Here is a 14,042-nt window from a genome sequence, read left to right as displayed (position 1 = left end):
TTCCACCAATTCAATGCTCTTTAATCCAGGTAGGGGGGTGCAAAAGCATACACCTCCTGGAAAGGGAAGAGTCTGAATGCAGTCAGAAATTCCCCAATAGAAAGCCAAAACTTCTTCAATGCAATAGTGACCTCTTGTGGTAAATCATAGAAACCTAAGCTGTAAGAATCAGAGGTGAGTGAGGAGCAATCCTAACATAGTACTTAACAATCAGAAAGGTATACTTTGCACTTAAATTGGAAATTGTAATAAAGCATGAGACAAGACCTTTCTACAACCAGTTTTTTTAATTCAGAGAACATTACAAATAGTACAAATATCAAGGAAAAGAAAAACATTGGAATCTTGTAAAGTCAAAATTGTGACTAAATGTATTCATTGCCTGATATTTCTCCTTTTGTCTTATAGTTTCAATATCCTGAATCAGAGTGCCATTGATTTGACTTCAGACAAGATTCAAACAAAGGGTCAGAATAGGATAGGATAGTTGATCCCCCCGTACCCCCTTCATACACAACAATCCTGCTGACCGAGGAACTTTGACCATTGAGAAGTACTCAACTTAGAACAGCATGTTTCAGTAACGTGGTACATTCATAGACATATATACAGAGACAGAAAGCTTCGGGTGATATTGATGAAATGGAATTTGCTGGGGACAACTATGTATCAGCACTGACAGAACTAACAGGACTTTTGAGTCAAACATTACAGCTGCATTACACCCACCTATTTACAGAGGAATTGGATACTTTGCATGTCAGAGAAAAAAAAAACCTAAACCACTAATCTATTTGATTGTTTTTGAAAATGAAAAAAAAACAAAGATAAAAAAAACAAAAAAAAAAACACCCTGTGGGTGTTCATTTTAGAAGTCCATCACATGAAACAACTCTCGATTAAGAGACGACCGTTCATTCATCCTCGCCTTCAAACGTGACTTCTTACTTTCTCTCGTTAGATCGGGAGCGGCTGTGGAAAAGAAAGTGAGAGTTGTTATTCTAAATGTTGATCTAAAACATTCACAAGCTCTGTGAACAATGTGACATGGTGGCATTTCCTTCCGGATCTAAATTGTGGCACTGTACCATCACATTACTGCCACAACTATAGTGGTTTCATTGTGACATTCATATATATCTGCTATAATACCATAGCTATTCAACGTCTGTAAATACCCTCCCCTGCTTACCTCCTTGATCTAGAGAAGGATCTTGAGGGTTTATGGTTCCTGTCCCGGGACAGAGATCTCTCCCTCCTCCTGTCTCTGGAGAGAGATCTGTAGGGAAAAAACAACAAGACAATTAACTAAACCAATCTAGATCCTGGAAGTATATGTTAGCTGCCTTCAGGTTTGAAAACAATACTTGTTAAAAGTCATACCGAAAAGACAAACTCAATAGAATCCAATGTGTCACAGGACATTAATTCCCCTTTAAAACATGCAATAGATGTTTTCAAGGTTTCACACAATTAAATCAGTGGATTCATAGGATCAGACACAGAGACAGGCTTCAGAAGAAGCTCCTTCATCTAAGTGTTAATATAGTTAACTCATAGTATAGCTGTGAGGTTGTTCAGGGGTGCCTAATATGCATCTTCAACTGTTTACATACCTGCTGCGACTGCGGCTGAAGCTCCTCCTACGTGGGGATCTGAGGGGACAAGCGAGACGGCGTTACAAACAGAGCAGGATGCGTTGGCGGCCCAGTGATACCCAACCCCTTCCAAAATGACCTGCCCCTCCCTCCCCCTCCCCCAAACCCTAGACAGTACCGTCTTAACACAGCCCCTCAGCGGGCATCAAGCTACTCTACACGGGGTGGCAATAGGAAACTGTGGAGAGGGCATTTGTTACTGAAATTCAGTCATCATCTTCCTTAAAATGTCATGGTTGGTTAATACTGCCGGCTGGGTGAATGGCAAAAACTGCTTTGAGAAAGAAGTACAATTACATCAAATGGGAAGGGGTAAGGAAATGGAGGGTTGTAACATAACCAATGGTAAAATAGTGGGTAAAGGGGCTCTTAATACTGCAGTAAACTCAAGGTTACCCACTGAGAACAAGCGAAAAAAGCAAACACCAGATTGGATCACTGTGACCCAACCAGGGAGGGACATACAGTAACCTTTCGAAAGGGAAGCACTGATCAGAATAGAAAAACCTTCACAATTATGTTCAGACCCCCAAGATTAACCAAGATGGTTATATATCATCCAAATTTCTGAAAATGTGTGGGTTTTAGGCACTGGATGTTGAGCCATTCCCCTTTAACAATGAATTACAGTAGTAAAGTGAGAAAAATCAACCATGTACGATTCAAATAAAAAAAAGGAGAACCTTTTTTAACCAGCTGTCTCTTCACTTTTAAAACTGTAATCAGCAGTGTACTGTATGAAGCAGGAAAAACTTACTAGTCTTTTGGTTTTCAACAAGCTAGAAATGACGAAGGGGAGGCAGACTGTAGGCTGGGTAGGCAGAATTGGCTGAATAGGACTGGCCAGATGCTGCAAGGTGATTAGTTGGCTGGCGGATGGGGGCTGGCTGTGGATTTTTCCTGCTTTTATTGGTTAGCCGAGGGCTGCTGCTGGTAGGTTGTAGTGTAGACATTTGGGAGCGTAAAACGCTGATTGGTCGGGAATGTGAGGTGGGCCGCTGCCGATTGGGTTAAGGTTGGAGGAGGAGGAGGAGGCTGAGAACGGCATGCTCAGGAACCAATGGGCTGGTGCAACCTGACGAGTGGCCATGCCTGGGTCATGTGCACACCAGCCAAGCGGATTGGGGCACGCTGGTCAGCGGTCACATGATGCTGAAAGAGGACTAGTTGACTGACTCAGAGGGTGGTGAGAAGAGGCATGGTGGTGACTCTGCAACGGGGTTCATTTTTATTAATATAGATGGTAAATAAAAAAGTTTCAACAAAAAAACTGGCATCACAACCGATCTAGCATCATCAACCTCCCCTCCCACCCCACTCTTCTCATATAAAGAGGTCCTGCTTTGAAATGTTAATCACTTACTTCAAAAAGCTAGCTGTGAATTTTACACTTTGCCAAAGCCTCAAATTGTCTTGAAAGTGCACAGGATATTGTACACTTTCAAATACATTTGGTGCTTCAGACAACAGTGAGAAGCCAATTTTAGAGAAAGATGTAGCAGCAGTAAATGCAAATATACTATTTGGCATACAAAGCAGCACACTCCTTTCAATTTACATTCTACCCACCGCCTGGATCTTAAGCTTCCTGGAACTCATGTTAAAATGATCAACAATGGCAATGAAGATGAAAACTGCATGCCTTCAGGATCACAACACAGTCATGACTGTAGATTACCATGGAACCAAAGGTTACCAAACAGTCAGAGCTAGGCTATCAACACATGTTGCAAAAATACAGGAGACCCAGTTTGGAGAGAGGAAACAGGAACTAAAAGAGTTAAACTAAGAAAGGGGGACAGAAAGGGATTAGTGGTCTATGTAGGGCATTGTTTATCATAAATCACTGTGTGGGGTGATGAGTTACCTGCGCCTGGCTGGTGGGCTACCACGCCCACGCCTGTAATCATCTCGACCAGGGCGCCTGCTCCAGGAAGGGGGAGGCCCCCGGGTGCGGGTGCGCTTCTCGCCGTTGGACAGCTCTACACGCACCCGGCAACCACATAGCGTCCTGTGCAGCAGATCAATAAGGATTTAGTCCTAGGACATGCAGTCAGAAAAAGCAACCAAATACATATTGATCGACATGGCCTCGATTCATTCCCTTTAGAGGATGGAGGTAGCTCATCGACAAATAGCCATCGAGTCCAAACAACTTAATCACAATCTTTTCAATCACAGGGTGAGTAGGCTAGAAACAAACGTGTTTTCTAATCGTAATATCCATCACAACCAAGTTTATTTCACCAGGCATCTTTACCTTCCGTCAAGCTCCCTCACGGCATCTGTTGCATCTCTGGGGTCTTCAAATTCTACAAAAGCAAAGCCTGGGGGGTTCCTAGCCACCCAAACGCTGCGGAGTGGTCCATAGTAGCCAAAGGACCTCTCCAGCTCTGTTTTGTTGCCATTGTTCCCCAGGTTCCCCACATAGACCTTGCAGTCCAGGGGACAGTCTCTGTGCATGGCTGGATCTGATAACAGAACAGTGCAGATTTCATACATTTGGTTCAACTCCTGATCATTAAGGGGCGGCAGCAACATGAGCAATTTAAACGTAACATGCATTCCACCCATAATGACATTTCTATGTGAAAGGTTCCCAATCAGTTACATATAAGAGACAAACCAGAAAAGCTACTTCAAGCAGTTCTGGAATGTGCCAGCAGCGTAGGCCTATGGTTTGGTCTTGTGACAATCTGCTTGGCGTTTCATATGCACACAATGTAATTAGCATGCAAGGTACGAAAACACAAGTAATTACCTGCCATTTCAACAGGCCTCAATTTTCAAAACAAAATTGATAGTCCGCAAACGTGAATGACAAACTGAAAGAAGAATTGTCCATTTAGATTTTCATGTAGAACACATTTTCCACACATCATGACAACAATGTAAATTGAAATATCGTATCCATGTTCATCAACAATTATTATTTTTCTTTGAATTGATTAGGTCTGTCTAAAGATTCAATTTCCCCCCTACACAAAGCCACATTCAAACAGCCAGATGTGTGTACGACAAGCAAGCAGATGTTTGGTATCATTCTGGTAGAATTTGGAGAAGGCGATAATCGGCCAGAAGAGATGAATGGCTCGGGCTTAGGCAGGTGTATGGTGTGGAAATGCATAGAACATGGAAATGCATTGCGGGAACTCTTCTCATTTCCATGACATACTGTATCTAGCTAACTGATTACTGTGATCAGTGATCACAGCTAATGAAAAAGCGTAACACAGTTAGCTAACTTGGCCTTTAGCTTTATATATATATAAATATATATATAAATATATATATATATATGAGAGATTAGCAAAAGAATTAGCAAAAGAAACGTTGGTAAAAAATAATAACAACATGTGTAAGCAAGGTCTGCATTGGAACATCATTCACACCCCCCTTCGCCTTTGTTCACAACAACTCAAAATGGCAGAATGGCTGGATGACGAGATATCAGTTAGCTAAAAACAACCAAGATTGCAAGATAAGTTAGCATACCACGGAGAGTACGCGCATGTAGCTACAGCAAAGACACGTAGCAATGACAGGGAACATTCAATTGCATGTTAATTGCAGCATTGCCAGTGTTCGTTGTGACAGAGATACATGCAGCATTCAACGAACACGACTGGCGCGTTAGCCCGCTACAACAACAGGTTTAGCTTAGCGAGCTACAGTGACCCGGGCTGGCAAAAAGCAGCACATGTTTGGGCAGAAGTGACAGCTTATCTGACGAGAATATCACAAATACAATAACGACTGCAGAATACAGAACAGTGACGACATCATTTATATGTGTACCGTTATTTACCGTGTTATTGGATTGCTACCGTGAAACCAAGAGTCTACTCGGTGATCGTGTCCTTCGTCGTCGAAAGCTTGCACACAAAAAAATGGCGTGAGAAGACACAGGAAATCCTACCGCAACCGGATGGTCCGTCCTCACTCACGGATCTGTCAGGCGAGCACGCCCAGTAAAAGAGCTTGTTTGAGCTAGAAAACAGGCGGGGCGGTGTAATAATATCATAATAATATATGCCATGAATGCATACATTTTTCAGTATATATGGTCCCAGCGGGAATCAAACCCACAACCCCCAGTGCCCCCCTCAAGTCACTCACACACTCACTGACATCATAACACATATGCACACACATGATCATCCATCTGCTGTTTATATTGCTTATACTGCTTATACTGTTCATATTGTTTATACTGTTCATCGGCCTACTGTTCGTACATTTTTTAGTACTTCTATTTTATTTTATTCTATTTTAAAACTTATTGTATTGTTGCACTACTCTGTGGCACTGTCACTTTTGCATTTCACTGTATACTTGTATGCACGTGACAAATAAAGAATCTTGAATCTTGAATCTTGAACCTTGTTGTTAACGCCATGCTCTACCAACGGAGCCACAGAGGACCACTCTGGTGTACACTGTACTGTGCAGTCTCAAGTTGGACAATGAAGTGAAATTCGGACTGCATGGCTTGAAAACCTGGCAGTGACTACATGGCTGCTATTGTTTCTAAAATCCTCAATAGATCGTCCTGTGAATTATCTTTGAATAAACCGCACCACATGACACAACCACCAACATATATGTGCAATCATTAGAACTCTCAAATAACATAATGATTTGTATCCTACCACAGTCTACACATCGAGGCATATTTTTCCCCCAATTCGATTACATGTATCAAGAAAACATTCCTGTGATTGGTCATGACAAGTGCCTCCCACACTGAAGGTGATTGCTGCTCCATGCAGTGGGTGAGAAGTGACTGGGGCTCCTTTCCATTCCAAAATAAATGTTTGCTGCAGTGCATTTCCTTCCCTTCACTTAAGGGGGAATCCCTGTTATACCTGGGTGTAAGATGGTGGCAAACAGCAGGGCGATTCCAGGGAATTCTGTCCCCTCCAAATATCCCCTTCACCAAGTCAACAAAATATCCCTTCAGGACGAAGGTTATACTACAATTCATTGCAATTCATTCAACACAGCCGAACAACCGTTAGTTTGTTATTCTGTTTCATACATGTCTTTTGATGTACACAGACAGGTATGAAACAGTGACCACTAGCGGTTGTTCGGGCTATCTCTCACTCACATTTTATCTTCATCATGCAACAGGTATTGAAAGGTACTAATCAGCAACTGCTCAAAATGTATCCTCTCAAACACGCTCAAAGTCGAGGCGAGGGTAGATGGGTAAGTGTGATCCTTTGAACGATCCAACCCTGTGAGAATCGGTTCATCCCAACCACCCCACTTAGCATTTACCCACAGACGAAGTACTAAAGTTGAATGACAAGGATCTAGCAGCAGTTTGACTATTGTTGTAATATTATAGACCTATGGGAATGGTAAGCCCAATAAGAATAGAGTGCAGCGAAACAGGAAAAATAAAGTTATTGTAATGGGCCGCCAGCGCCGTGTCTGGTGCTGAAATGCTCCTGTTGGAAGTCATATTCTGAGGACCAGACAGACATAAAGAAAACGAAAACACATGTTTATGTTCATACTAGTCTAGGACAAAGACTGAATGTGTGTGTGTGTGTGTGTGTGTGTGTGTGAACAACAATGCCAGCAAGAAAAGTATAGCAAACCTGAGACTGAGCAAACCCATGGAAAACCAAACACACACACACAGTGGAAAACAAAGTGTTGTTCTTGTTTTTTTGACCCACACCATTCAGTCTCTCTCTCGCCTCCCCAAAAGGGGAGGGGCGAAGTGAAGACAGAGGGGGGTACTCGAATTCACAGCGCTCGACTGATTCCATTTGTTGGACGGGTTCATCGAAAAAGTCGTGAATCGTGATTGGGTTTTGTCTATCATTGGAGCCAATCAGGGGAACCGGGCGATAGAGAAACGGTGAGAGTTGCTGCAGGCTTGCTTCACGGCTGAGGATCCCGGTAGACGGGGATTGGTGTGTTATTGACCAACCAAATTAGCTAAAAGGCCACAACTGCTAGCGCGGGCAATGAGATAGCTTGCTAGCCAATAACAGAATATTTAGCTGTATGGAGTCTAAACACTTTAACAATCACAATCGTGTGTAGCCTCTGAATGCATATTTTATTTCATAGCTCGTAACGTTGTAGGTAGCCAGCTAAGGCACACAAGGCTTGGTTTTTTTTTTATGTCGAGCTAAGTCATATAGCTAGCTAGCTAGGTAGCGTGTGTCACTCAGCAGGCTCCCCTTTTTGTGTCTCATTACTAGCTGGCTTAGCTAGCTACTTTCTTTTCCACAAAATAGCCTGGCTCTCTGAATAAATGTATCTTATTGCAAAGTTTCAGGCAAAGGTCCCTAGTTTACCTCACAGACAAGTCACATGAGTATAAGCGGTGTCTTTCAGCTAGCTAAGTATTGTAGACAAAGGAGAGTCAGTAGCCTAGCCACCTAGCCAGTTATCATCTCCACCCCGCGCAAAGGACCTCCCAGAAGAAGTTATAGTCATAACCTTGACCATACAGTACTCAAATGTGGAATTAATCACACATGTAAAGAAGAAAAAATTGGCTTACTGTAACATAGCTACAACATTAGCTTACATGTCAGGCTCAGCAGACAGACAGACAGACAAAGCATTGGTGTTTTGGTCTAACTTTAAGCTGGGAGCTTGTCCATTTTAACCGTGACTGGCCCAAGAGTAACACCTCACAGACTGTATTACTGTTACCAATCATACTGTTGTTGTTTTCAGACTGAAGTGAGACCAAGATCTCGAGTGCAGTGACAATGGAGCAGTACACAACCACCAATGCCAATGGGGAGCAGCAGATAGTGGTCCAGACAGCTGGCGGTCAGCTTCAACAGGTAATTTTAGGCCCAAGGCCTTTCACAGAGATAACCGAGTGGGCCTAAGTATTTACTTTATATTGCTCTGTTCATAGATTATCTCTCTGTCAGAATCACTGTTAAATTGTCACCGGGAAGTATATTCATGTTCCAATGGAAGTATATTCATATTCCAATGGTGGCATAAGTGCCTGGGTTCTGGGCGATGTAGGCTCTGTGTGTTTTTATGTGTAGGTGTGTGTAGCTCCTTAACACCAACACTATCTCTGGCTCAGGGCACAGTGACTGCGGTGCAGTTGCAGGCTGAGCCCCCTGCCTCAGGCCAACAGGTTCAGACACTCCAGGTAGTGGTTGGACCTCCAAGCCCTTACACTTCTCCCTGTCTTTCCCCCCTGCATGTGCACTCATCCCTATCTCCCCTCTGGTGCTCAGTTGTGTACGGACACTCGTCAACATCTTTAGCACTAGAGCCTGTGATCGTAGCGTCATCTTGAGTGGCTGTCACTCAGTTAGGCAGCAGAACTCCATCCATGTCACTGTGTCCATCTTGCTGTCTTCACCGCCTGAGATCCCATCCAACTCCAAGGAGTTGGTTTCATCCTTACCCTGTCCCACAGGAGGTGCGGCGGCTCCACAACTAGAACAAAGTTGCGTGACCAGGCGGAATATTAGCATGCGTTCCGGAAGTCAGGATTGTCGTATATGTTGTGTGTTGTACGTGATATTTTTTTTGGTTGTGCCTTCTTTTGCTCATGTGCACACTCGCTCACTCAACATCTCGTGGAGATCGTTGAACGTGCTACGGGTGCACTGACCTTCAGTGTCATGAAAGCTTTATCTGTTTTCGGTTTTGTTAAGTGAATCATGTCTAAGAGGTTGTGTTTCGAGGCTAAGGCTAAGGTTCCTCTGTGGTACACATGCTTTGCATGGATGTGTGGAATGGTCTTCACTGCACGGCTGCCCTTTCAATGTAAATGTCGTTGATGTGGCCTCGTTCTCTTTCCCTGACTCTCATTTTGCCTCTTTTCACCCTCTGCTTCTTTCTCTTCTACTTCCCCCTCTCTCTCTCTCCCAGATGCAGGGGCAGCCTCTGATGGTGCAGGTGAGCGGGGGTCAGCTCATCACCTCCTCGGGCCAGCCCATAATGGTGCAGTCCATGGGGGGGCAGGGGCAGACCATCATGCAGGTGCCTATGTCTGGAACTCAGGGACTCCAACAGGTGAGATTACTGTCTTAACACTGCCACACCTTCTCTAAACCTAGGAAATGTTCCGCTGCTATAACAAGATATTAATATTATAGAACTGTTGATAGATGGTAATGTTTCAGGGAGAAGACTGACGTTTGTTCTCTGTTGTCCCCTCTGATGTAGATCCAGCTGGTGCAGCAGGGGGGGCAGACTCTACAGCTCCAGGGGGGGCAGACTATCCAGCTCCAGGGGGGGCAAGGCCAAACCCAGCAGATCATTATCCAGCAGCCTCAAACTGCTGTGACCGCAGGACAAAACCAGGTACAGTGAACACACACGCATAGATAATGGGTGTTATCGTAATACAACGTAATGCAACATGTGAGTGGTAATGGTTGCTGTTGTTGGGGTTGTTGTGGGTTGTTCCTCAGGGCCAGCAAATCACAGTGCAAGCCGGGCAGCAGGTCGCGCAGACTGCTGAGGGCCAGACCATAGTGTATCAGCCAGTCAACGCTGATGGCACCATTCTCCAGCAAGGAGGTAACCTTCTCACAATCACAACAGGGAGTCTTGTAGTATTCTGATGGAGAGCAGGTTATTGAAGTTAGACTACTAGAGCATGCTGGTTCTTGCTCATCTCCCCTTTTTAGTGGGCATCTGATTTAGATCTAGGTGAGCTTTGTCGTTTTGTTTTTAAGTCCAGGAGAAATATAAAGCAGTGAATATAAACCCCTGCTGATCCCTCAGGTATGATCACCATCCCTGCCTCCAGTCTGGCAGGTGCCCAGATTGTACAGGCGGGCACCAACACCACCACAACCAATAGTGGCCAGGGCACTGTGACTGTCACACTGCCCATGTCTGCCATGTCGGGGAACATGGTCAACGCTGGCGGCATGGTCATGGTAAGGTCCCTCCTCATGAGATGAATGCAGACATAGACACTGGCTCAGTGTGTGTGTGTGTGTGTGTGTGGACAAGTGTCTGATCCCTGTGTGTGTTTCTGGTTTAGATGGTTCCGGGTGGTAGTACTGTGCCTGCCATGCAGCGGATCCCTCTACCCGGGGCAGAGATGCTGGAGGAGGAGCCTTTGTATGTCAATGCTAAGCAGTACCACCGCATCCTGAAGAGACGGCAGGCCCGCGCCAAGCTAGAGGCTGAGGGCAAGATCCCCAAAGAGAGGAGGGTGAGTGTCAGAAGATTTGTGTGCGGTTGTTTTTTAGATAAAAGAGAGAGCCAAGTGTCGTTGGGTTTGTACCGGTGTTTGTGGAAGAATGTTCTAGCATGAATCTTTCAGTGAAATGAAAAGTGTATTGAGTATGAGGGCAGTGAAGGGTGTGTATTTGTGTACCTGTGGTGGGTGCATGTTTGTCTAGAGTTCTGCAGTAGTTTGTTCACCGTATTAAAACCTTAGTGGGGTCTTGCTTTTCCCACAGAAATACCTGCATGAGTCACGGCACCGCCACGCCATGAAGCGGAAGAGGGGGGATGGTGGACGCTTCTTCTCGCCAAAGGAGAAGGAGGAGATGGCGTTGGCCATGCAGGTGAGGGGAGCCCTCAAACAAGAGGAGTTTAGGGATTTCGAACTCAACTCTCATTGGGCAGCCACTTCTGCTCCATCCCTTGGCTAACCAGCAAGCTGCACCTCATTTCTCCCCTCGCTCACTCGCACCTGTCCACTGTGCCCACCTATTCCTTGCATCCTTGTAACCATCGTCCTAGCTGCTTCTCTCTGTATGCTTAGGCTACTGTCAATTGTATCAGCTACCTCATTTTGTATGAACGATTTATGTATTTTTGTATTTTATTTTGAATCACTTTTTTGGTCTGTAAAATAATTTGATCTTTTTTTATATGCTTGTATATTTTTAATGCTTTAGTGTGGTATCTTTCCTCTGTCAACGTGTGTGTACAAACCACACCATTTATATATAGCTGTACATACCAGAAGAGTCTTACTTACCAAAACTACAGGACCTTATTGTTGAATGTTGTTATTTTTGTCCATCCCAGTGTTGCTTCATTGCTGTTGTGCTTTGCTCTGCTTTGCCTCTCTGTGTTGTGGTAATATCATGCTGGAAACCTCTCTCTTAACCCCTGTGTTCTTTTAACAGTTGCAGGGCTAGGATGGGGGTGGTTTAAAGGTACTGTATGATTTTCTCACTAAAAAGCAAAAAAAGGAACTGTAGTATTTCCAAACTTGTGTCAATGATGCATTATGATATGAATCTCTTGCACCACCAGACTTAATCCCCCATCTTTTGATTTTGCTACTCTCTTTTTAAATATTCAACATGAGTGCCATTCACGCAATCCCCTTAGAGAAAATGCAAGAGACATCAATGCTATGTATGCACTATGTATTCGCCCATTAAGCCTGAATTTTCCAACTGTATTATTTACGTTCCCTCAAGGCTTAAAGATAATGGCTGTGTTTTTGCATGATTCCTGTTTCCATTTTGTTTGAGATATTTTATATGAGTCAATGCTGCCATTTTCTGTCATAATCACCTGTCATTGTCCATGAACGCTTGTGTCTTTTTGGATCTTTTTGTATGAATGAATAAAGACCTGGCTTTCAGTTTTTAACTTTTCTCTAAGGAAAGTCTCAGTATCTATTAAACATGATGCAAACTTATGGACTTTCTAAGGCAATCACACGGATCCAAATTGTATTGGTTTCTTATAAGAAGCAAAGCCCTCACACCATTTACACACTGTCCCGCCGAGGACCCAATAGAATACGGAGATATGCAGGATTTTCTTGCCAATGTCAAAGTTGTACTCGTAAGCACAGAAAAGAAACCATTTCTAGAATAAAAGCATGTATAGATTACTTAGGACCTCTTAGTATGAGGGAACTGTGCATACCACAATGTCATTGACAATTAGCACCATGTCAACTTCCATACCCAATCATATCAAACACATAATTAAGCCTTTAGATGATGGTGGCTGGCTGCTGTAAGGTGTGGCCATTTGTGAAGGCTGACCTATCCTCTTCCTCTCGCCAGGTACAGGCAGAGCAGCAACAGGCTGGAGAGGAGGCCGTCGGGCAGATGATCAGCGTGTCCTAACCCCCAGCTGCCCTGGGAGGCGGGCGTTTGTGTGTGTGCGCTTGTAGGGTTGTTTCTGTGTGTGAAGGCGTGTCATGTGTCCCTTACAAGCCAGTGCATTTTAGTCTCCTCTCTCTACAAGGGATTTTACAACCAGCTCTCATGTCCAGGAGTGTGATGGAGAGCAGGACAGACTGGTGAAGAGATTGCCAGCTCTCAGAGCTTACCACAGATATGTCCTTCAATACTTAACTGTAACCATGGAAACACTCTGGAGAAAGGCTCGGATTATATCAAGTTTTACAGACCTTCATTTACAATGCGTAACTGAATTGAGGGGTAATCTTTTAAAGCAACATGTTTGTACAGTATTCACTATTGATCTTTCCTTACTTATTCCATGTCTTTAAACTTTGCCTTTAGGCATGTTACACAAGAGCTTGATGAAGACACAAAACCTTGTATCCTCCCCCTATACGCCTAAAGTGGTACACAATTGTTTCCTTTCTAAAGCTCTTCAGAGACAGCAATGTATTGTTTGTTATTGTTGGCCCAATTTCTCCTTTGCAAACATATACAAGAAAAGATAAGAAAAGTAGTTCATATTGTCAGTTGATAAATACATATTCTAACCATTATCACTTTGCTGTCTTTGCATATTTATTATTTTTAACACCATTGTCTCAGTTGCATCAATTACCATTACTATAGCTTCCTAGTTACTGGTTTATGTACTAACACACCAAGTGCTCTAGATGTACCCCTGTAAAATGCACGTCAGTGCAAGTACAGATAACTTAGCACACAGATGCCGTAGTTGTGCTGATTTATACCAGGTATGCGTGTCATTTGTATAAATGCAATATTCTTGGTGAAAATAGCAATAATGAAAGGGCTATTACCCCTGCATTTTTTTATTCTGGTTTCTTAAACATTTTGGGGAAGTTTCCCAGACACGGATTAAGCCAAATATCTGACTATATTGCTCATTGAAGATGCTTTATTGAAGATGCTTTTTAGTCCAGCAGTAGACTTAATCTGTGTCCAGGAAACCTGGAAGTCTTGTAAGAGTGTACATGTTTGTATTATAAGTGTGTCTTTGGAAAATACATTGCATGAAGTGTATACTGACAACTTGACATTGAATAAACTTGGAATATTCTATGGAGTTATTGGCGAACTTCTTAATATAGTACTCAAGACACAATACATTATTGTTAAAGAGGAGATAATGGAGCAGTAAATGAGTTTGCAGATGCATAAACAAATGTCACTTATTTATAGATTGAGACCTTCATTCCCCGGAGCTGATTGTTTATAGATGCTTTACAGC

The 14,042-nt window shown here is 43.4% G+C and overlaps 2 protein-coding genes across 4 annotated transcripts; one reads left to right on the top strand and one right to left on the bottom strand.

Moving 5' to 3' along the window:
- Positions 1-268: 268 nt before the first annotated feature.
- Positions 269-5,600, bottom strand: srsf3b (serine and arginine rich splicing factor 3b). 3 transcript variants are annotated; one of them, XM_083667956.1, is made up of 7 exons: positions 5,467-5,590; positions 4,420-4,483; positions 3,919-4,129; positions 3,526-3,669; positions 1,617-1,655; positions 1,193-1,279; positions 269-972 (listed from the first exon to the last, which is right to left on the bottom strand). In XM_083667956.1, exons 2-7 carry the CDS (start codon positions 4,424-4,426, stop codon positions 945-947), a joined length of 516 nt encoding a protein of 171 aa, XP_083524082.1. In that variant the 5' UTR covers positions 4,427-4,483; positions 5,467-5,590; the 3' UTR covers positions 269-944. The 3 variants fall into 3 exon arrangements, with proteins under 3 accessions (XP_083524082.1, XP_083524083.1, XP_083524084.1); XM_083667957.1 differs by having other exon boundaries at positions 5,457-5,538; XM_083667958.1 differs by lacking the exon at positions 4,420-4,483 and having other exon boundaries at positions 5,467-5,600.
- A 1,796-nt stretch (positions 5,601-7,396) lies between these two features.
- On the top strand, positions 7,397-13,865 carry LOC310803251 (nuclear transcription factor Y subunit alpha-like). The gene is made up of 10 exons (XM_083667953.1): positions 7,397-7,536; positions 8,370-8,482; positions 9,540-9,683; positions 9,837-9,974; positions 10,085-10,193; positions 10,401-10,558; positions 10,666-10,839; positions 11,090-11,197; positions 11,768-11,797; positions 12,668-13,865. Exons 2-9 carry the CDS (start codon positions 8,405-8,407, stop codon positions 11,777-11,779), a joined length of 921 nt encoding a protein of 306 aa, XP_083524079.1. The 5' UTR covers positions 7,397-7,536; positions 8,370-8,404; the 3' UTR covers positions 11,780-11,797; positions 12,668-13,865.
- Positions 13,866-14,042: the final 177 nt, after the last annotated feature.

This window comes from Argentina silus (assembly GCF_951799395.1).
Source record: "Argentina silus genome assembly, chromosome: 4".
NCBI classification, from domain to species: domain Eukaryota; kingdom Metazoa; phylum Chordata; class Actinopteri; order Argentiniformes; family Argentinidae; genus Argentina; species Argentina silus.
This window is presented reverse-complemented; position numbering and strand designations above follow the sequence as displayed.

Bases quoted from the DNA above. Each gene is read 5' to 3' on its own strand.
- srsf3b (XM_083667956.1), bottom strand. The intron at 1,656-3,525 runs GTAACTCATCAC...TTGTCCCCTCAG, and splicing joins AGCCCACCAGCCAGGCGCAG to ATCCCCACGTAGGAGGAGCT. The intron at 1,280-1,616 runs GTATGTAAACAG...TTTTCCCTACAG, and splicing joins TTCAGCCGCAGTCGCAGCAG to ATCTCTCTCCAGAGACAGGA.
- LOC310803251 (XM_083667953.1), top strand. From the start codon at position 8,405: ATGGAGCAGTACACAACCACCAATGCCAATGGGGAGCAGCAGATAGTG. The intron at 8,483-9,539 runs GTAATTTTAGGC...TCTCTCTCCCAG, and splicing joins CTGGCGGTCAGCTTCAACAG to ATGCAGGGGCAGCCTCTGAT. The intron at 9,975-10,084 runs GTACAGTGAACA...GTTGTTCCTCAG, and splicing joins TGACCGCAGGACAAAACCAG to GGCCAGCAAATCACAGTGCA.